Source organism: Mercenaria mercenaria, chromosome 15 (genome assembly GCF_021730395.1).
Source record: "Mercenaria mercenaria strain notata chromosome 15, MADL_Memer_1, whole genome shotgun sequence".
Classification (NCBI taxonomy): Eukaryota; Metazoa; Mollusca; class Bivalvia; order Venerida; family Veneridae; genus Mercenaria; species Mercenaria mercenaria.
Window position 1 is genome coordinate 47,729,914 of NC_069375.1, and position 22,985 is coordinate 47,752,898.

General features: G+C 34.8%; 1 protein-coding gene across 1 annotated transcript; it reads left to right on the top strand.

The window, feature by feature from the left end:
• The first annotated feature begins 7,150 nt into the window (after positions 1–7,150).
• LOC123552348 (casein kinase II subunit beta) lies at positions 7,151–22,985 on the top strand. The gene is made up of 7 exons (XM_045341950.2): positions 7,151–7,256; positions 17,108–17,193; positions 17,526–17,628; positions 18,456–18,571; positions 18,967–19,042; positions 19,432–19,621; positions 20,989–22,985. The coding sequence occupies exons 2-7, from the start codon at positions 17,122–17,124 to the stop codon at positions 21,095–21,097; spliced, it is 666 nt and encodes a 221-aa protein (XP_045197885.1). The 5' UTR covers positions 7,151–7,256; positions 17,108–17,121; the 3' UTR covers positions 21,098–22,985.

Below are 22,985 nucleotides of genomic sequence, written 5' to 3' on the forward strand. Positions count from 1 at the left end.
ACTTTAAGCCATCGTAAAATAAAATTTGTTTTTTTTTTAATAGGCTGAACACCACTAAATCTGGCTGTCCTTTTATTTCATATAAAATCGACTTACTTTATAACGTTTTTTTCGACATTTTCTAGCATATCAGATTTTCAGAGACTTATATTCCCATTAAGATCTATATCGCTACTTTAGAAAAACAAAAAGAAAAGGGGGTGTTAACTATCATGTAAGAAAACTGCAGTTCGTTAAATACAACCCGCTGAATTTGTTTCGATTTCTCTTTTCGAGACATTAAATTCTTAATGATGTAGGAACGAATTTTTTCTAACGTTAAGAATTTTTTCATACTCTGTGAGCTTGAATTAGTTTCCAAGACAAACAAGAGAAGGAAAAACACAGGTCACCGAACTCGTTTTAATTTTATAGGGTATTTTCTTCACCCACTGTTTAAGCATTTTTGAAATTTTGTAAAATTAAAAAAAAAAACGGCGGTACTTTATAAAACATATAATATCCCATTTAATATTATAGGGATTTCATTTCTTACAGGTTAATATAAATACAAGGTGATGTCAGTATTATATAAGCATAAATGTCACTAACAAATCTCTTTCATTTTTACATGTTGACATGATTACCTGGAGCAATGATATCTTCTTCCTAGTAATTATCCAACCCACTTTATTTTCAATAGAAAAATTGTATTTAGATCTACAAAAAATTCTGACTGTAAGATTTTAAAAATATATTGCAGCTTTAATGACACACACAACTGCTTTAAAATAGACAGAAAAAATGTTGGGGTCACCTTGCATCTAAGAGATTTATTAAGAAAAAACTGTCATAAACTGGTGAATTTTGATATTTTTTCTTTTTAATTTAATTTATATTTTCTAGATAAAAGTGCCATCTTGAAAATGTTTATTTCAGTTGTAGCTTATGATTATATGTATCAGTCAGAAAAATATCAAAACCAAACCTGATCTACTTTCATAAATATTTGAAATTACCTACCCCTACCCCGTTGTAAAACTTACGTCAATTTTAGGAAAATACCAGTCAAAAATAAGGGTGACATTTTTTTTTTTCGCAAAAAGCAGAATCTATTTGGTTAAATGGTACATTATTAGCCATATTTTAATTATTTTGCATTAATTTTTGGCAAAACTTTTGTTAGAAAGCAATATTCGAAGGAACATTTTTCAAAATGGTGGATATCCAGAAAAAAAATGCTCGTACATTTTTACCTAGCATGTGATAGGAACATGCCGATTTCGATGGAATGCTAAGTGATACATTCTGAAACGTGGTAGAGCAAAAGAAAACACGATGCTATTGAGGAAATCATGAGGGAAGGGAAAAAGATTAGCACTATTTATATTTGGACTACTTGTGTACTAAACCAGCGGAGGCTTACATTTGATTTGGTAGTGATCTGCCTATAAAACTAACGGGTGCAGGTGCAACTGTGTCTTCGCTTCCGCAAACTGGCTCGACAAAAAGCAACCAGCACAACTTTGCTAGCAGAGGAAGACAGCTTAAACGTCTTAGGATATGGGGAACCAGCTCGTTTCCGCTGCTTTGACTGAGCTTTTGTTTCAGATTCAGCATAATGAACCCACATTAGATTTTTATCCCCAGTGACAATACAGTTCAAAAAATTATTTTCCACACGGTTAAAATGCCTCAATTGTTTTTTTGTTATGGTCACTCTAGATGCCTTTTGGTCCTCTGTCAGAACTGTTTCGGCACAATCTTGCACTTACCTTGCTCCTACCTAATTTTGCGTGTAAAATTTGATGTACCGACGCTAAACTGATAAGGTACCTCCTGTAATGTCACTCTGCGATCTTTGTTGACCAAAAAAACAAAACAACAACAACATTTGCCACCAATGTAGTGGTCACTGCCTCAGCGGGCCTCCCTGAACTCTCGCTTGTCCTTTCCTCCCTAAACTGTGAAACAATCTACAATAGGTTGAACAGGATATGCAGGCTTTACAAAAACTTTTCTACAACCTTTGAAAAATGTGTTAAGGTTTTTTACCCTCTTAAAGCAGGAATTTTATTACAGGTCCACGGTAACCCTAACAACTACGTTGTTTAAATGCTCGAAACTTTGTTTATACACACTGCTCATCAAACATAAACTGACCGCATTATTATAGTTTTCACTTAGGTATAATATATGTAGGTGGCAGCTACACGCGGAAAGACAAGAACATGAAAATTTCCGACCTTCGTATGTCGTTAGTAAGAGTAAGACCCTTTCTTTTTCATTAGAAACTTATTTTCCCACAGTGGCTTATTACGCGCCACTTGTCGCAGACCTGTTTTAGGGGCGTGATGGATGTGGCACTCTTCATAAACTCTAATGAACAGACTCAATAAAACTGAGTCTGCTACTATTTTGCTTGGTTGCATTCAGTACGTACTTCTAAATGATCTTCTTATAAAATGTACTTTTAATGCTATGAAAATGATTATATCTTAAGCTGAAGGTCAGGTACGCAGGTGGGTAAAATCAATGCCTTTTACTTTTACGTCGTGATATCTGGACGATATATTAAACGTATATATTCCCTATTTATCTCCTATTGTTGCAAATATACATCCTAGAGAAAATTTCATGGAAATAAAGCTAACAAGGCAGATAAAATTTCTTCTTTTCTAAAATTCATATTCCTCCATTCATAATGGTATTATAACTACAAAATATACGAGAAAAGAGACGACTTAAATTTTGATATTGAGCATTTCCCCCACCTTGATGGAAATGTACCAGGTACATAATCTTATTGAGTAGATATTTCACAGCTTACAGGATTTGATAGTTATTGTAGTTACTAGTATGTTGAAGACCGTTATCATAAACTTTGCAAGTAATAAATCGTTGCCAACTTTTACCACCGTAATTAATTTTTAAATTTGAAAGCTATCTAAAAGCACTTCTGTGGAAAGTGAACATACAACACCCTTGTTTTACTGATACTCGTAATATTCTTGGGCATATTCATAAATTTACGCTGATAAGTTATTCAGTACTTTAGTGGTAGAGGCAACAACCGCATTATTCTGGGGCACACTGTATATATATTGTTCACCCCTTTTAAGTAAGTCACTACAATTTCCTGTTTGACGAGACCGGCGATGGACCCAGTGAAAAGGAGCTCGTAAATCCCCCATCAAGGAAGGACTGGTTTGGTATTGTGACTATTATCCCCTGACTTGTTTCGTCGAGCCATTTTTCCCTTTGGTGCTCTGGCAGAGTCTTTAAGTACATTTATTAAAGGCTCCGTGGATTTTACTTGGATATCTTGTCATGAGCACAATAGTGTTTTACGACGTGTTTCTGTGATCACTGTAACGTATGTAGTTGATTTGACTGGCGGTAAATAGTCTTATCTACACTGTCTTGAAATATAGGAACATGATGTGGGTAAAATTGTGAGATATGGTGTCAGTAATTTGTTTTTTATTCAGAATAGTAGGAAATTACCACCAAACATGAAAAAACGATTAAAATTTTATATACCGACGTTTCGGCGAAAGGCTCCATCAGGATAATACATAAATAGCGGAACTGACACTCTATGAAATATGACTCAGAGCATGTAGACTACAAACATCTTACCCCTACCAGGAACCTTAAATACCTAATTCATGTTCACGCACACAATTATATCATACAAATTTCCATTTCCAGCAACAATCCATCTGTAGAATAACCTCCCAAACAATGTACTGCCTAGCTTCAGCGTTGATCTATTTGCTGAGCGGATTTAACCATACATTGTAGTCTTTTATTTATTTATTCTTTGCATTTCGTGAGACCTATATCACTTTTAACAACTGTTCACATGATTTGGGTCTGAGCTATATAAACGTTTCTGATTGAGTGTAGTATCACGTAGGTGTAAATGCAAATCTTTTTACTGCATGTTTAAGATGGTGTGTCAAAATGATATTGAGTGTGTTCTTCAAAAGCTTGCGATCTATTCGTAGCCTGTATCATTAATTAAGTCTATAAGTGCCTGGTTTACTGGAAAAGCGTTTAACAAGTGATTGAGTCGTCGGTTTAGGAAATGTCAATATGTGATCCTTATACTACAAGTTCAGGTCAGAGACGGCATGAAAAGGCCGACGCCAGAGTCGGTCAAGTCTGTAGTTGTATATCGTCTAGTGTATACATACCTCCGACAAAAGGTTTTTTCTTCTGGTGCATTAGAATGTTGCTGCCACAGAATCAGTGTTAGAGATTCGCTGTCTTATGACAGGTGTGAGAAGTTTCTCTATCTTGAAATTGAGATGATAAAGAACTTCGAGACAGGAATTAATACATCTCACCTTATTAGGAATAAGCTCAGTAATTCGGTCGAAAGAGTCCAAAGTAAAAAGATCCTAATGTTCTAGCTTTAGTGCAATTTCGTGTAGTCCGGTGCTTTAATCACACTTTTTACTGCTAAAATGCATTCAGCATGGAATGAGACAGTTTTCATGTTTATGCTCCAATGATTTGTGAGTTTTGGTACAATAGTGCTAAAAAGGTAATAAAGCAGCACCTCCGGGCTATCGGATAATGGTGGAAAGAAAGAATCCTCAATTCTTTCCCATTTAAAAGTGGCATGTTTTCGTGTTTTATGTAAGCCAGTTCTTATTTTTATTTCTTTGTGGACATATATTTGTACTTTTGGTAGCTTTTTTTAAAGAGAATTTTTGCATTTATAGAAATATAATCAAACCTTATCATATATGTGTACATACCCACATTTTAGCTAACAGTTTGGAAGATATTTTATATTGTTGATCTGTCAGACAAAATATCCCTCTAGAAGAAACATGATCCCTATTTCTCTTGGTGTCTTTTTTGTGGCTGATATGTCATTTAAGAACAGAAGGCTAGATATTTATTATAAAATCGATATGACTATGTGTTACAGCTCTCAGAAGATTGTTAATTTTATATAGAACATATAGCAAATTTATTTACTGCTTTATATCCTTCTGCAGATCGAAACCGAACGTAGGTGTATATTGTGCAGACAAAAGCAAATATGCGTCATTTTAGGGTAGCAGTCAGACCACCACCGACTGGTATTTCACTAGCTAGGAACTATTCAACCCCTATTGGCTTTTCATTTTTTTTTCGGTAATTTATTATAGAACTTTGATGGGAAATAGGTGTATGAATTTGAATAGTGATGTTCCTTTATATTACATATATATCAGACCTAAAGTCGCCGGTTTTTATATAAAACAAAGAATGATTTGAATTACTTGCCTTTAACCTATAAATAAGTAATAAGGTACAGTTACTTGCCCTTCGATACCCGACTAAAGGAATTGCATTCGAGAGAAAAGTGGTTCCTCGTTTCATGATAGATTTAAGATACAGCTGTGAGGAGAAAAGAAACATGTCACCAGATTACTCATTAGGGATTTTTATGTTTCTTTCAAGTAAATTTCTAAAGAGAAGAAATTTGCTTTTCTCTGTAGAACGTCGTGTCAAAGCATTGCATAGACGTATTTTCTGTAACTCTATGGATGGGGCAATCGTGCAACATCGGGCATTTCCGTATACTCCGGTAAATACACGTAGCGTAGCATAAAGGCCGAGGTGATCAGATTGTGGATGGGGGTCTGATATACGAATGTCAGACGGTTTGACCCCTTGACACCTTAAAAAAGTTTCACCTTGACCCCTTTCTGACACAGTGACACCTTGAGGAATAAGGTCAGTAATTCGGTCGAAAATATGCCTCCGAAAGAAGTCCATAATAAATAGATCCTAATTTTCCCATTTTTTGCGCAAATTCGTGTAGAACGAGTGCTTTAATCACCGTTTTTCACTACCAGAATACACCCCACATGGCAAGTTTTGCAGATCGAAACCGGAAGTAGGTGTTTATTGCGCGGACGAGAGTAAATATGCGCCATTTTTAGGGTAGCAGACCACAACTGACTGGCATTTCACTAGGAACTACATAACCCCCATTTTTTTTTTCAATTTTTCGTTAATTTGTGATAGAACTTTCATGAAAAATAGGTGTAGGAAAAAGTGATGTTGTCTAAAGATACGTAAAGACGACCTGAAGTTGTCGTTTTTTATATGAAACAAAGAAGGATTTGAATTACTGACCTTTAACCTATAAGAGCTGAAATAAGACTTTTCTCAAAACACATCGCAATTAGTCTTAATAGTCATAAATCGGTTGTATATGATATAAAAGTGTGTTTCCAATGCAAAATAATAATGAAATTTGAAAATTTTTGAATTTTGACCATATTTTGAGTAGATGCGCCTATTTCAGCAGCGATTTCTGGGATTAAAAAGCCAATATTTTGTCTCCAGAATGTCAGAAAATGCACAAAATGCATCCTTTTGGGTCTTATTCATGACGGAATGAATGATATTTCAGAATCCCAGTGAAAAATAATGCAAACAAGTGAAACTTTTACCAAAATATACAATAAAAGGACCATAGGGCCAAAATTTAGCCCAGTAAATGGGTAGGGGGTGGCTTCTATTAAATGTCTATATTTCTCTAAAATCTCGAAATTTTACAATGAAACTTGGCAATATGTTTGGTATTACATCTTTCTTGAAAATAGAGATGAAAATGGTGTGAAATTTGATAAGAAACATTTCTTATAGGAATAAGGTCAGTAATTCGGTCGAAAATATGCCTCCGTGGTGTAGTCGAAAGAAGTCCATAATAAATAGATCCTAATTTTCCCTTTTTTTGCGCAAATTCGTGTAGAACGAGTGCTTTAATCACCGTTTTTCACTACCAGAATACATTCTACATGAAATGAGACGGGTTTCATGTTCATACACCCCACATGGCAAGTTTTGCAGATCGAAACCGGAAGTAGGTGTTTATTGCGCGGACGAGAGTAAATATGCGCCATTTTTAGGGTAGCAGACCACAACTGACTGGCATTTCACTAGGAACTACATAACCCCCAATTTTCTTTTCATTTTTTCGTTAATTTGTGATAGAACTTTCATGAAAAATAGGTGTAGGAAAAAGTGATGTTGTCTAAAGATACGTAAAGACGACCTGAAGTTGTCGTTTTTTATATGAAACAAAGAAGGATTTGAATTACTGACCTTAAACCTTGACTCCTATTATCAGGATATATTTAGTGGACTCTTGCCTAAAGTAAATAAAACTAATTTGTCGGTTTTCACGGAGCCACCTCCAATAAGTTTCCGCTTCCGGCGTAAAGGGAAAAATCAATTTTTCTTGCTTTTCAACATTATAGGTTTGTTTATTACGTTTCAAGTATCATTTTTATACAGAAACTTTAGTTTACAATTTAAGAAATAAGTATTTTTAATATTTTTTTCCAAAATCTGTTGGGAGTGGACGGAGGCCGGATCGGTGTCTGTCATTCGAGTCACGGACACGCCATGGAAATTATACTTGCCCTGCCCATCACTAGCCTCTAACAGTAACTCCTACGCACTTGTAAAACCTTTTTTCATCATCATTTTATATCCAGACGCAGACATTTATTGTACCACAGAGATAAAATTTATCTGAGCTAGTAGTAGAAATAAATTATCGGACGTTTTGGGACTGCTACTGCTAGTCCTTTAAATCTATCTTCCATAGACGTCCAACTCCTTACGGGAACGTAGATGTTTAATAAGACCTGACATTACATTTTGACGTCTATCGGTTATGTCGGGTCTTATCGGATTGCCATTCATTTATAAGATGTTAGTGTTTCCTGCAGACTCTAAAAGGGGCATGGTGCTTCCCTTGAAAAAGGGCACTTTTAATGCGCGGTTTGGCACTGAAAGGGCATTCGTCCAAGTACGCTTGCTGGCATCATTTTACAGACACCATTTTACATACTATTTTCACATTGCATTTGAGAATCTTTCATATCTCAGATATGGGGTAGATATTTTATATTATTCCTTAGATAATGTTTACCATACTTTCAAATATTCTTATTTTGTTACCAACATGAAGTGCTGGCTTGCATTTTCAGAGACAGATATATGGTGATAATTTAATAAGCAACAAGTTTTATTGAACAACTATCAATGCGCAACTTTATTTTGTCAATCATCACATACCTTTTCACCATTGAATTACTTTAAGAGCCTAGGCAGTTCGTCAAATCTACATGTAATCAATGACTGTGTACCTATATCGCTGATTAAACCCATTGGTCTTCGTTGTCAGTAAGATTTAGAAGACAAATCTACATGGAAAGTTACATTTTTCTATTGTTTTGGGCATACGAAAACGAAAGTAGAATGCTACGTAAAAAGTACATGCTGTGAAATTTGCTAGATTAGATCGTCTGCCACTATTTTTATCAAGTTTCTGCGATACATACACTAGTTTGAATTAATGATTGACTATGAATCTGTTTTTTTTTTCTATCTAATCATACAGTATTACGTTAATTAAACATACATGTGAATACCTATGGTTCTCTGCGAATAATATCTCAAAATTTCGGTTTGCTTGAATGCGGCCGTGCACTTTCAACTTAAATTTCGGCCTTATAAAATTATTTTGACAAATTATTTACTAAAACAAAACTATGGCCTTGCATTTTTAGTTTATTCATTTAAATCTCGATCAGGTTTTATAACTTAATCGCTAGGTTATCGGTTATTTTCATATGGATGTACGTTTTCAAATTTTCAAGATGGTGGCGACTTCTGCATCGGCGCGTCATGAATGTGCTTTGGAAAGTACGACTTCGTAATTATTAAACAAGACATTTGTCGATTTTAATGAATTTGGTATCATTCTGAAGCTTAAATGTTTATCTTATATTATTTTTATAAATGATACCCGTGAAGGAATAAAATGTATCTTGTAGATAAAATCGATGTAAAACATTTTGAGTCTGGTCATTTTTCATGGGTTGGTCGGCGATCGGCAAAGGGCAAACATTCAACATTTTATTTTTAAAGGCCTAATGAGCGCATCATAAATGTGCGACAATCAATCTACATTTTAATTGATTACAACCTTTTAAAATAATTATCCTTTAATCATGTGTTAACTGACCGTTTTCAGTCATCTCTTCCGTAAAAAGGCTAAATGTAGCTTCTCCGCCGACGTGCTAAAAACAACAAATTTTCATCTACTGTTTCCAATTAAAGAATCATAAAACAGTAATTGATTGCATAATCCTGTCAGTTCACGGTTGATGCACCCACGTGTCGACCTTTTGATCAAAGCCGATAATTGACGGTACAATACACGGAACATGCCCCGCGGACATTGGCTATCCAGGCTGGTTTTGAAAGGGCACTTTTCAAGATAAATACAAAAGTCTGATAAAATATAAGGGCACATGGCGCAAACGGGCAGCTTGAAGGGCACCTTGGCGGCAATTCAAACTGGGCATGGCGCTGCGCCATGTTAAAAAGGCCTGCAGGAAACACTAGATGTAGTGAGTGTCAGGGGTTCCATTTGACCCGGGACTCCGGGTCCGGACCCGGGAGATTTTCAAAAGACGCTCAAAGGACCCGGCAGAATACTTGCCTGTGCGTCCTTCGGGAGCCGGGGGCATTTTTCTTTGATAATCCTTTCTCTTATCATTAATTTCCTTCAGTAAAACTATTTCCACGATAGACACGTGTATTCAAAATAAACACTCGCGGTCATGCTCTACAGCTTTTGATTTTTGCTAAATCCCGCCCTTTCTCTTGTAGACATGCCTCGCTGATTTTTATCAGCAAGTTACGTCACGGCGAGTGCACATAGGTAACAAGAAATCAATGAAGTGTTGAAATTAATTGATAAAGCGAATCCTGTGTACTGTCAAAAAAAGGCGCCAATTATTTAATTATCGTAAGCAGCTGATTACCGAGCATGTGAAAAGTGCCCTGCAAGATTTTTTCATGCCAACTTTAAATTAGACCATTGTTTAGTGATCATATCGTAATTTCAACAAGAAACTTCACAAATTTTGATGAATTTCAAAAGCCAAAATAAGTTTAGAATGTCCGTTCACGGGTCTAATTACACCCGATGTCAGATACTGAGGAGAACATAGAGAAGAGAGATGCAAGGGAAGTTGTCAAAATTATGAAAGAAAAAATAAAAGAAAAATGGAACAATAAATACAGCCTGTCAGAAAATGTTGAAAATATTCAAGAAGTTTATCAGCAAGCAGGAGTTAGGTCTTTGGTGGGAGAGGAAAACAGGGAAACTTTTTGTATGATCAATCAGCTATTAAGTGGACACACAAGATTAAATGCACACTGGTCAAAAATTGATTCAACAAAATCAGCAATGTGCTGCCAATGCAAAGTTCCAGAAACAGCACAACATTACATATTCCATTGTGCCAGATTCACAAAACAAAGAGAGACACTTGAACGGGACATAGAGACAATACTATATAGAGAAAATATTAGTTGTGGAAATATATCAATGGCCACCCTAGTAGGAGAACTGGCTGATATCAGGGTTGAGGCAAGGAGAGAATTAATAGAAGTTTTCAGCCAATATATTCAAAATTCTGGTCGCTTCAGCAGCAAATCGGAATAAACTTCTTCCCAATATTGACATATAATTAAATAAGCAAATGAGTTTAAGCACGAGTTTAAAAAGTACCAAGGATGACAATGATGTGGCAACACATTCGCACTAGAGTTAACAGCTACACGATAGCGAACTAGAACAACAACAACAACATATTTCCAAAATTCCTAAAAAAAAAAAACCTGACTTTCAATGCAGTTTTTTATGATAAGTAGCATCATTATTTGACGAACTATTGCTGATTTAGCTTAGTTTGCCAAATAAACTGAGCAAAAACTACTTTCCGATGACATTCTGAAAGTGTAATAGTATTCGGATAGTACATTTTGGATACATTTTTCTAGAGTGTTTTAGCACTGTTCTGTTATTAAAAATGAAATGAAATATTGAAGAAAAACCTAATTAAAATAACATGAATTTTGATAAATATTAGTTTACAATATGAGACTATATGACCTGAGACTGACATTTTTATTATGCTGTGACATGATCTTGGGTTTATTGTTTTCTTCTAGGTAAAGATCTACGTATTACTGAATAAAAAAATATAGTAAATTATATTGACGTGTTGGGACAGGACTCCTGTATTTTGGAAAAGGACCCTTCAAAATTTGGGCCCAAGGGTCCTGGGACTCTTGGGTTTTCGGGTCTAGTGGAACCCCTGAGTGTGCGAGCAAACTCCTTGTCGCCTTAAATCTTCAAATTATGAAGAATATGACACAATCCTAAGTGAAAGAACACTACTTACACTGAAAATAATTTCTTTTTCAACTGACTAGGTAAAGAATTACAAAAAAACTTATATACATTTTTATGTATAAACATCGACTTTTTTCTTTCCACAGTATTCTTGATATCAACATTATGGATAAAATCCCGTTTTCCGGTATTAACCACTAATAAACGCCCGTTCCCGGTTTTACGGTGAGGGGGTATCGGCCATGACGCTACATGGCGGTAGTGTTTAGATTATCCTTTTTTCAAGTTTTAAACAAAGAAAATGAATAAAAAAAGTATTGCAGATTATCATTAAACATTGTTGTAATTAAGATGTAGCAAAAATATCCTCAAAGTTTACTTTATTTTTGAAATTTTAGCTTTTATTCTACACTGCCGCTTCCGTGGCTCGATACCGAAGGTGTGAAATTATACGCATTTTTCAAGGTAAACAGATTATTTTTGCAAACAAAAATGTTGCCGATGTCGTAGAATAGTATTTCCATTGTGAGAAAGTAAGAACTTTCCTAAAACCTTATCTTCTGGCAAAAATAATCGCTAATATTGTACAAGGTCTTTATATCAGTTAATCTCGCCAGCCCCCCTGGCCCTATTTACGGAAATACCGGAAAGCGGGATTTATCCTTAATGTCGATATGGTTAAAGTGTCGGCGTGTACCTGTGTTCACACTGGCCATAGCTTTATCAGATCAAGTGGTTCCAACGTTGTTTGAATGGTGAATTTTACGCCGATCAGATGGAGAAATATGGCCGATACTACAAATTTCCGGAATTGTAAGTATGATTTGAAGGAATTTCTACCCATTAAATAACGAATCAAATGAAAACGATGGGTGCACCTGGAGCGCAAATGTGTCTATGTTTTAGCACATGTGTCAATTTAGCTGAGATTTGTGCCGCTTATTCAAACACTTCTGTACAGTCCGGCGGGGGAAGGAGATTTTTGACAGTTTTTGACAATATCACCTCAAATATAGTGTTTAGCGGCAGCAAGTAACTGTTTAAACACTTTTTATGTAAAGGGTTACCTCTTAAAACAAAGCGTGTGTATTTTCATAGAATTATTCAGAGTTGTTTCTGAAAAATCGGCCGAAAACCTGATGCAACGCCGTTTCGAGTGGGTCGCTATGCAACGCAATCAAGTGGATACCGTTCTGTGTCTTACTTGCGAAGTATTATCCGTCTTAAAAACAGTCATTAAAGGCTAACAATGAATAAATTTAGAGAGTTTTATATCATTATAATGATCCCGCCTTTCTAATATATTGTGCTTTTACATTTTTATGCTCGCTTAACATTTAACATATTTTTGCGGACACTGTCAAAAACATCTACACAAAAACATAAAGCAAGGATGAACATCGAACAAGATCATTTAGTAAATAATAGTTACAGTTTGTAAAAACAAGAACCAGTTCAAGGATATCTATCTCATCCACGAATGGTACTGAACAGCATGCCAAAAGCGGGTTGACTCTTTAAATCAGTATAGTAACAGTTGGTTACTTTTTAGTCCCTTAAAACCAATACAATGCGATTTCATTACTGATTTGCTGTGCATTTAAGCCGTTCATACAAAATAAATAAAGTTTAGTCCATGATAAAAGTATTGATCAGTTGTTTGTACACATTTTCATTCATATTCCTGGTGTAGCCTTCATTTATTTTCAGAGAGATAAATCACAGAGAACGTTAAAATTGGCCAGGGAAAAAGACACAATTTTCTTTGTCCTCCATAAAACAGAAACGACGTAATAAACCTCTATGGCTTATACAGACACCAGTGAAAGAAAATAAACGGACTAGCAATAATACTAAGAGGGACGTGTCACAGTTGTACTATTTAACTGTCTGTAACTAAAGAAGAAAATCGATGTTTGCCAAGGGGTACTTATTCGATTTGATAAGAGTTAGAAATAATGTAAAATAATGTATCTTTTGCTTCAGAAAGTTGTCTCAGGACAGCCTTGTCGCTTGCAATGTCTATATCTAAAAAATCTGTCTCTTCCTTTGTTAATTCTTCAAACATTTCATCAGATAAAACTCTTTCTTCTAATTCCTTATTGCGAACAGGGTTTTTTTCTTGATATTTTGGTGCTTGAAGTTGGAATTAGCAGAATTTTCGGGGTTTTTGTGTGTGTTTTTTTATTCACTTTGAGCACATAGAGAAAACGCTTTTAATCGTTTGCTTGGTGACACGTCTCTCTTAGAATTGCTGGTCCGTTTTTTTTTATTGGTGTCTGTATTTCATTTGTATTTTCATTTTTGAACGGCGACCATAGAGTTTTATTACGTTGTTTCTGTTTTATGGAGGACAAAAAGAAAATCTTGTCTTTTCCCTGACCAATTTTAACGGTCTCTGTGATTTATCTCTCTGAAAATAAATGAACGTTTCACCAGGAATATGAATGAAAATATATACAAACAACTGATCAATACTTTTATCATGGACCAAATTTTATTTATTTTGTATGAACAGCTTAAATGCACAACAGTAATGAAATCGCAATGTATTGGTTTTAAAGGACTAAAATTTACCAACTGTAACTATACTGATTTTAAAGAGTCAATCCGCCTTTGGTATGCTGTTCAGTACCATTCGCGGAGGAGATAAATATCAGTGAAATGGTTCTTGTTTTAACGAACTAATACTATTATTTACTTTATGATATTGTTCGGTGTTCATCCTTGCTTTATGTTTTTTGTGTTGATGTTTCTTGACAATGTCCACAAAAATATGTTAAATGTTAAGCGAGCATAAAAATGTAAAAGTACAATGTATTAGAAATGGCGGGATTATTATAATGATATAAAACTCTCTAAATTTATTCATTGTTAGGCCTTAATGACTGTTTTTAAGACGGATAATACTTCGCAAGTAAGACACAGAACGGTATCCACTTGATTGCGTTGCATAGCGACCCACTCGAAACGGCGTTGCATTAGGTTTTCGGCCGATTTTTCAGAAACAACTCTGAATAAATCTACGAAAATACACACGCTTTGTTTTAAGATGTAGCCCTTTACATAAAAAGTGTTTTAACAGTTACTTGTTCCCGATAAACACAACATTTGAGGCGATATTGTCAAAAACTGTAAAAAATCTCCTTCCCCCGCCGGACTGTACAGAATTGTTTGAATAAACGGCACAAATCTCAGCTAAATGGACACATGTGCTAAAACATAGACACATTTGCGCTCCAGGTGCACCCATCGTTTTCATTTGATCCGTTATTTAACGGGTAGAAATTCCTTTAAATCATACTTATAATACCGGAAATTTGTAGTATCGGCCATATTTCTCCACCTGATTGGCGTAAAATTCACCATTCAAACAACGTTGGAACCACTTGATCTGATAAAGCTATGGCCAGTGTGGTGTTAGGGTGTGCAACATTGCGGGTCTGTTCTGAATGTTGTGTAAACACAATTTATTTTGAGAATCAGTTTTAGACAAAATATTTTCCCTCTTGATCACCTCGCAAATAGTTCACATGTGAAATTGTTTTCGTCGTAAGTCGATTCTAAATATATTATAACCTGTTGAATGTACATGAAAAATGGCTGAATATGTATTGAAAAGTGTACACAGTTGACATATATTGGATATGAAAGGAGTTTTAAAGGTTAATTTTAACATATATTACTAGAATATGATAAATAACGGTAGGTTTAACTATTTAAACCTGCGTACATTGTATATTTTACATGTAAAAAAAGAAAATGCTACATTCTACTTTACTCTTTAGGCGTTACAGTCATGTTTTCGGATCAATCATTAAAATCTTTTATAAAAACTGAGGAATTACAAAATTATCTTGCAAAAAGTAACAAATTAAATGTATCTTTCGTACTAAGTCTTATTTAAAATTCGTCAGTCATACAACTGCATGCCACAAACATGTCGGTCTTTTTTTGTAAAAATCGCAACACATAAAGTACACCGTAATCAGCGTTAATTTTGGTGAATTCTCGGCAGAGGTCAAACACACAAGCTGGCAGATGTTTTGATTACTGATTAGTCATCGATTCACACATTATTACGCAATTATCTTCTCAAAGTGTCAGCCAACTTCAATAGTCGAATTGTCAAATACGCCACCTAGACTGGTTATCGACTTTATTCACTACCACCGCCTAGGTAAATATGTGTATGGGGAATCAATTCTTGGGCCACTTATATCACTACGGAAAAAAACAAATGCCAAGGAAAAAAACTATGCGGCACTAATTTTCGCCAGTTCGCAAAATTTAGCACCAAATTCTTAAAATTATCGCAAATGGCAACATTGGCGATCGACAGTGGAGGCCCTGCTGAATGCAAATTGAAAATAAAATGTAAAATAATAAAATAATGAATGTTGAAGGTAAAATGAGCATAAACACATATATTTTGGACTACGTGAAAACTTTTTACTGTCGCTGTTCTGTCACATCCAAACTTATTCTGCATATTTCTGTTAGGAAATCCCGATTGAAATCTGTTTGGAAATTATGTTTCCAATGTATTTGTAACGATTACATCTCTGATTTATAATTAATTCATGTTGACATTAAAGCATAAATTTGCCTCGATGACATTTTTTGAATGTATATCATGTATATGTTGTGTTTTGTTTCTACAATTTAGTGTCATCGGCAGTCTGCTGTGTATTGACTATTGAAACCGGTGTCAAGGTAGATTTCTCCTCGCACCAGTTTACACATATTTTCGAAGATTTAAGTCTCTTTTTTACAGTTATGAGTTATATTCAACCCATTTCAAGTCTCTACTTGAAAATTAATGTTTAATTTATTGGAGCAAGTAACATGAGTAAGTGACCAGTATTTTATGACTTTCTTGGATTTTTTAATGTCTTCATTTTCCTAACAGTAAAATGCAGATACAGGTAAGGCTTAGAGGGATGACAACTATAAAATAACATATCATAAATTAAGTCATCCCCATATGCCAAATAAGTAAGTCTACTGATCTAGTACTAGTAGTGTTTCTTCCAGGGCCTAAAAGGGGCATGGTGCTTTAGCAACTTCAGTCATTTTTTAAAAGTTTCTTGACATGAGAAATTTCACACAGAAAGAAAGAGCTTAAGAAGAGCTTCACAAAACAGTTTAAATTATGAAATATCTGTACTTGAATAAAAGTTACAGTAATTTTAATATATCATAATATCTGACGTATTTTTGGACATTATCACCTATAAAATGATCTTGTGTCACTGTACATAATAATGTATCAATGTGATACATAGTTTCAGATGAAAAGACAGCAGAAACAATTTAGAGTTTATAACAACTTGATAACACATTAAAATTGATCCCTTGGATAATTCTGCGATTCAGATAATATAGCTACATTCAATCTAAAGTCTGTTAAAATGATTGCTAAGTTTCAGCTACACTAAATAGTCGCATGTCAGCTGCAATAAAATGACCTGCTGACTGTATTATATAGCAAGTGCTCGTGAAGAGGCAAAGGGCAATTTCCTTCCATATAAAAAGGCATTACCACCTTTTAAAGCATTTTTTTTTTTCAAAACTCAGAGATGAAGATTTCTGTGAAAAAGTGATTATCTTATGAAAGGCTGTTGGTTCAGTCTAAAGATGCCTGAAATAATGACAAGATGGGCACTTCGGGTTTTCTCCCACCATTCAAACCTCAAAGTCATTTAATGACCTAAATTGTGACAGTGTGACTTGATCCCACCTCCCCTCCCCCACACACAACACCACTAAGCCCCACCCTCCCCTCTCCAATGTATTCATTGGATTTCTATAACATAAATATTGTAATGAATTAACTTGGCAGCAAAGGTAACTAGAGTATGATTGATTTGGTCTTTTTGATTTCAGAATAACCTTTGAGGATGAGTAGTTCAGAAGAAGTTTCATGGATATCTTGGTTCTGTGGACTCAGGGGGAATGAATTCTTTTGTGAGGTTGGTATACAGGATATTAATTTATGGGCAACAATTATGACATTCATGAATTTATGTATGAATTTTATTTTGGAAAATAGAAGATTTTGCGAGGTCTGATTAAAACAAGGAAGTTTTGTGAGGAACATTTTCTTGTTAAAACTATGCAGCTGTGTCCATATGTTGTTAAACTACATGTACACAAGTTCTCGGAATAGTCTGTTGACATGTGAACCAGCTAAGGAATGAGTCATTGGTCGTTCGCTATTACACCCATACTTACCTGAAATTTTTACACATTTATTCTCACGTAAGAACAAAAAGTAAAGATAAATAAAAAATTACTTTTACAGGTGGATGAAGACTATATACAGGATAAATTCAACTTGACAGGATTAAATGAGCAAGTACCACACTACAGACAAGCTCTAGACATGATTCTAGATTTAGAACCAGGTAAAATTTGTACACTACACACATAAAAATGTACAAGAAGCTTGTTGTGAATAGGAAAAAATCATTGCTCTGGAGGCATTGAAGTGCTGTGTCAAAAGATACAACTTCTAGTCTGAAATCGAGAATTAATTCAATGAAACAGTCAGTTTATATGCAGTATGTTCTACTGTGAGGTATTTTGAAATGGCATTTTCATGATAAGCCTTTCATGGTCTTGAGTTGGTAGGGAATTTGCTGTAGTCTATTAAATTCATAAATTAACTTATTAGCTTAAAATGACCATTTTCAAATTCAAGCCATATGATGCTGTTTCATGTATTTTCTGTTACTTTAATGGTACCCTGTTACTAATTAATTTAAGCCCTCAAAAATTGGATGATTTACCTTTATTTGAATCTCTTACTTTAATAGTCAGTTTACAAGCATTTCATCCATCCGTTCATTTTAAACTGACTCGATATCCTAGTGGTAGAGCAACCGCTTCGAGTGCAGGAGGTCCTAGGTTTGCGTCCTGGACCTGTCATGAATACAAAAGGCTTGAAAAATGTTGGAAGTAGCTTCCTCACTTGCCACTCAACATGGTCAGTATAATGTTAATTTGTGGGGTATTATGTCCAGTGCCTATTCCAGTGAGGCAGAACTATAAACATAGGCATTGCGCTCACTTCTACAAGAAGACACCATCGTTTATATAGCTGAAAACTTGTTTAAAAAAAAACCCAAACACACACAGTCATTCATTCATTCACTTAATGGACTTCATTCACTTCATTCAGTTCACTTCATTCATTTCACTCATTTTATTCATTTTTATTCTATTTTCACAGATGATGAGCTGGAAGACAATCCTAACCAAAGTGATCTGATAGAACAAGCTGCAGAGATGTTGTACGGACTTATACATGCAAGATACATTATGACAAATAGAGGCATTGCACAGATGGTATACTTTTTTATGTCAAGATACAGTTGTTTCAGGTATTTTTCTTCGTCAGGCAGATGACATGTTACAATGTTACCTGAAAACAATACATTTTTTGTATGTCATGATTTCAAAAGGAAGGGGCCTGTATGGCTGGGTTGTTAGGGATCACTTGCCCCTCATCTGTACCAAGGAATCCACTCATACCTTAAATAATGCAGTTGGTCTTATTTTACCATGAAGGGCTGGGAAGTCGCCATATGATTATGACCTGAAATGCATCTGTGCAAATTAAGACTCGTCAAAACAAACAAACATTCATAAGAATATAATTCCAAGAAACATGGGAATTGATAAGATGCTGTTTTGAAGATAAATACTTGCAGTTTGTAGTTAACAAAGTGATTGTATTTCAGATTGAAAAATGGCAGCAAGGTGACTTTGGTTACTGTCCAAGAGTTTACTGTGAAAATCAGCCAATGCTTCCAATAGGTAAGTATGTTTTACAGTTTTTTGGACAAAAGGCAACATGCCATGGCCATAATGTTAGCATGTGTTTGACTCATTTTCATTTAAAAACAGTTTTAAAGTTGAACTGTTCTGTAAAAGAATACTGAAACTTTAATTAAAGAAGCATTGGGGAGTTATCTCTCTTTGTGTACTTTTGTCCGGACAGTAACATTTCAATTACTCATGGGAATTTAATGAAATTTGTTAGATGGCTGAGATACAGAGTGAAGCCAGACTTTTAAGACAAGGTTTTAGTAGGAGTATGAATCTAGCTCTAATTCTACATGTATTTATATATTGATGTTGGCTTGGAAAAAAGGTATGTTAGCTGGTTTTCTAATTGATTAATGGATTTCGTTTTTCTTTTGAAGGTTTATCCGATGTTCCTGGTGAAGCCATGGTAAAGTTGTATTGTCCCAAATGTCAAGATGTTTATACACCCAAATCTTCACGGCACCACCACACAGATGGTGCTTACTTCGGTACAGGGTTCCCACACATGCTATTCATGGTTCATCCAGAATATAGACCTAAACGCCCAGCCAATCAATTTGTACCAAGGTATAGAAATTTGTTAAATCTTTCCTTCAACAATAGTTCTTGTTTTTATACGCCCAAAGGGACGTATTTTGTTATGACTCTGATGTCTGTCTGTCCGTGCTAACATTTGGATACTTAGGTGGCTATAGCTAGGAACAATAGGTAACTGTAATTTTTCTTTGATGTCATTCGTTCCGTAAGCTCTTATGTGGCTATTTTTTCTCTTAGTTGGCTAAAATAACAATAGAGAGAACAAAAGGATAGCCACATAAGTATCCATTTGTACTTTTCGTTAGCAATTACGTGTCCGTTCGGTAACTCTTGAACCCCTTGAAGGATTTCGAATAAACTTGACACAAATGTTTACCACATTGAGACAATGCGCGGAGGGCATGTTTTGGATGGCTCGCTTCAAGGTAAAGGTCACACTTAGGGGTCAAAGTTCATATGATTTTGTTTTGTGTCTGCTCTGTAACTCTTGAAATGCCTGAAGGATTTTAAAGAAACTTTGCACAAATGTTCACCACATCAAGTCGACGTACAGAGTGCTTGTTTCAGATGGCTTGCTTCAAGGTCAAGGTCACACTTACGGGTCAAAGGTCATACCTTCGGGCATAAATTATATTGCTCTGCATTGCTGTGCTCTTGTTCTTAATTTCATTCACCTGAAAGATTTACACTCTGTTGGTTTTTAATTTCTATCTGATTTGTCTCCCTTGACTAACTTTTTCCTTATTTATGCAGTACAGTGACTTTACTGTAAAAACAAAATGTAGCAAGTTTAGTTACAGCAATATTTCATTATGAAATATGAATTTACATAGTACAAACGTATGACTAATCAAATGCCTCGGGAGTTAGAAATAAAGTAAAGGCTTGTATCAACTTTTATTCAGGTAGTATCAAATTTGTTTCACAATTAGGTACACATTTGCTATGGAACAATTTGGCCTGTTTTGTATAGATTCCTCCATTCTGTAGTCTTGTTTTATTAGCAGAATTTGCAGTCTTTAAAAGGACTTTAGTTGATAAAGTTTTCACAGAGCACGGCTCTAGTTACCACCAAAGTTACTCAGAGTTAGATATTCCAGTCTGTACCTTCATGGAGTGATAGATTCTTTTTCTTGCTCACTGTATTATGTAAATCTGAAAAGCACTGATCACACATTCATATATAAGTGTAATTTGTTATGACATATTTATGTTGGGAGAATCGTCCTTCACCATGGGATTTGAAACAAGTTTTTCCAGGACCAAAGAAAACACCATAAACTTTTACCTTGCATGCAAGGTTATAAATTTAGTGAGCAAGGATATGTCCATGTTTGAAACGTTAAAGATTTTTTTAGTTTTTGTAAATTTTTACAGCTTTCTGTCTATAATTTCAGGTTATACGGATTCAAGATCCATCCCTTGGCGTACCAGTTACAGTTCCAGGCAGCGGCCAACTTTAAGATGCCCATGAGGGGAATAGGTCATAACAATAGTAAACGTTGAATACAACTGTGATAATGGACAGTGTTAAGAAATCGATATTCACATTTTTGTACAAATATCTCATAATTGTGTAAATTTTACTGATAAATAAAAATGGTCCTTCTTCAAAGACAAAGGCTAGACGTAAACCCTCACAGTCATTTAAAGTAATTACAGAAGTAAATAAAGTTAATAATAATGAAATATGACTTTGAAATTAACATTATTTATCAACATTATTCTTAATAGGGTAGCTACAGTTATTTAAATTACATAGATCTGTAACTTTTTGTTCTAAAATTTGAAGTTTATGAAATTGAGGCATCCTTCCATTTTGCAACTGATTAACACTTGACTCCTAAATCAGACTGGTTCTACTTGACTCCTAAATCAGACTGGTTCTACTTGACTCCTAAATCAGACTGGTTCTCTTAAGATTGATACTACTTCCTGTCTTTACGTGATAAAGTTGTACTGGATAGCATATTTTTGATTTAGGGACCTTTTTTTTCAATTGTGTGAATTTGGAGCTGTGTATGCTTCACATTTGTCTCTCTCATATGAACCCTTCACATAAATATTTAATCCAAAGCTATTTTATTACATGTTCCATTCATTAGCAACATGTTTTTGTAGTGTGATTGAACAAAATTCGGTCAGAAAAAAACTTGAACTGGCCAGCTTTTGTTGTAAATACCAGTTGCTTACAAATTCATCATTTCGACAGATTATAGATTAGAACTGATTTGACCTAAGATTAGAAGTAATGGCCACTAAGAAATCCTGGTGCTCTAATAGTGCTCCTTATGTTGTGGGGAGAATGGGATGCTTGTTGGCTGAGAGAGGATAGTAATATGCTAAACTATTTTGGACATGACACCATTACTGACCATAAAGTTTGTAATCTTAACTTTTAAATATGCATATTGTTTTGTGATATGAAGAATATATTCAGTTTTGTTAGTATATACTTTTTGTTGAAGATAATAACGTGGAAAACACAAACGTGATTTCAAACGAAAGTGATGTTTGTAGATTTTCAATAGATGAAGCAAAAATTAAATGTAAATATTACAAAATATTTTCAGATCATCATGTTATAAAATGTTGTATGTTTCACTTCCTGTTTTATATGAATCATCTAGATAAAAAATGATTCACGAAAATTTGTTGGAGTTTGGTTGCATTCACTTTTAACATGCATCTTAGATACTTTGTATTATATAGTCATTATTGGTCCTTCATTTGATAAGACAAGACCTGTCAGTAAGAATATTTTGGGTCCCAAACTTCTGCAAGAATGCAGTGCTGTTTGATTCTATAAATGAGCCGCACCATGAGAAAACCAACATAGTGCATTTGCGACCAGCATGGGTCCAGACCAGCCTGCACATCCGCGCAGTCTGGTCAGGATCCATGCTGTTCGCTTTCAAAGTCTGTTGCAGTTAGAGAAATCATTAGTGGACAGCATGGATCCTGACCAGACTGCACGGATGCGCAGGCTGGTCTGGATCCATGCTGGTCGCAAACCCACTACGTTGGTCTGGATCTATGCTGGTCGCAAATGCACTCTGTTGGTTCTTTCATGGTGTGGCTCAAATACATAGTTGAATAATGTAAAATCAGAAGTATTCACAAGAGATTAATTTTTACTAATTTCGAGTTTTTGATTTTTTTTTGCAAAAATTCTTTGAAAAAAATCTGATTTGTTTGGGAAAAATTTACCAACTAACACATTGTTAGTAGCATTTTTTTGAAATTTTGTTAAATTCTGGTAAGTCCAAAAATAATTTATATTATAGTGTACTCGTAGATTTTGATTAAAGTGCTTTGCAACACATGGACGTGTACAACATACTCTGTAGTTTCTAGTGGTAATGTCTTTGTACAATAAACATTTTCATCTTTT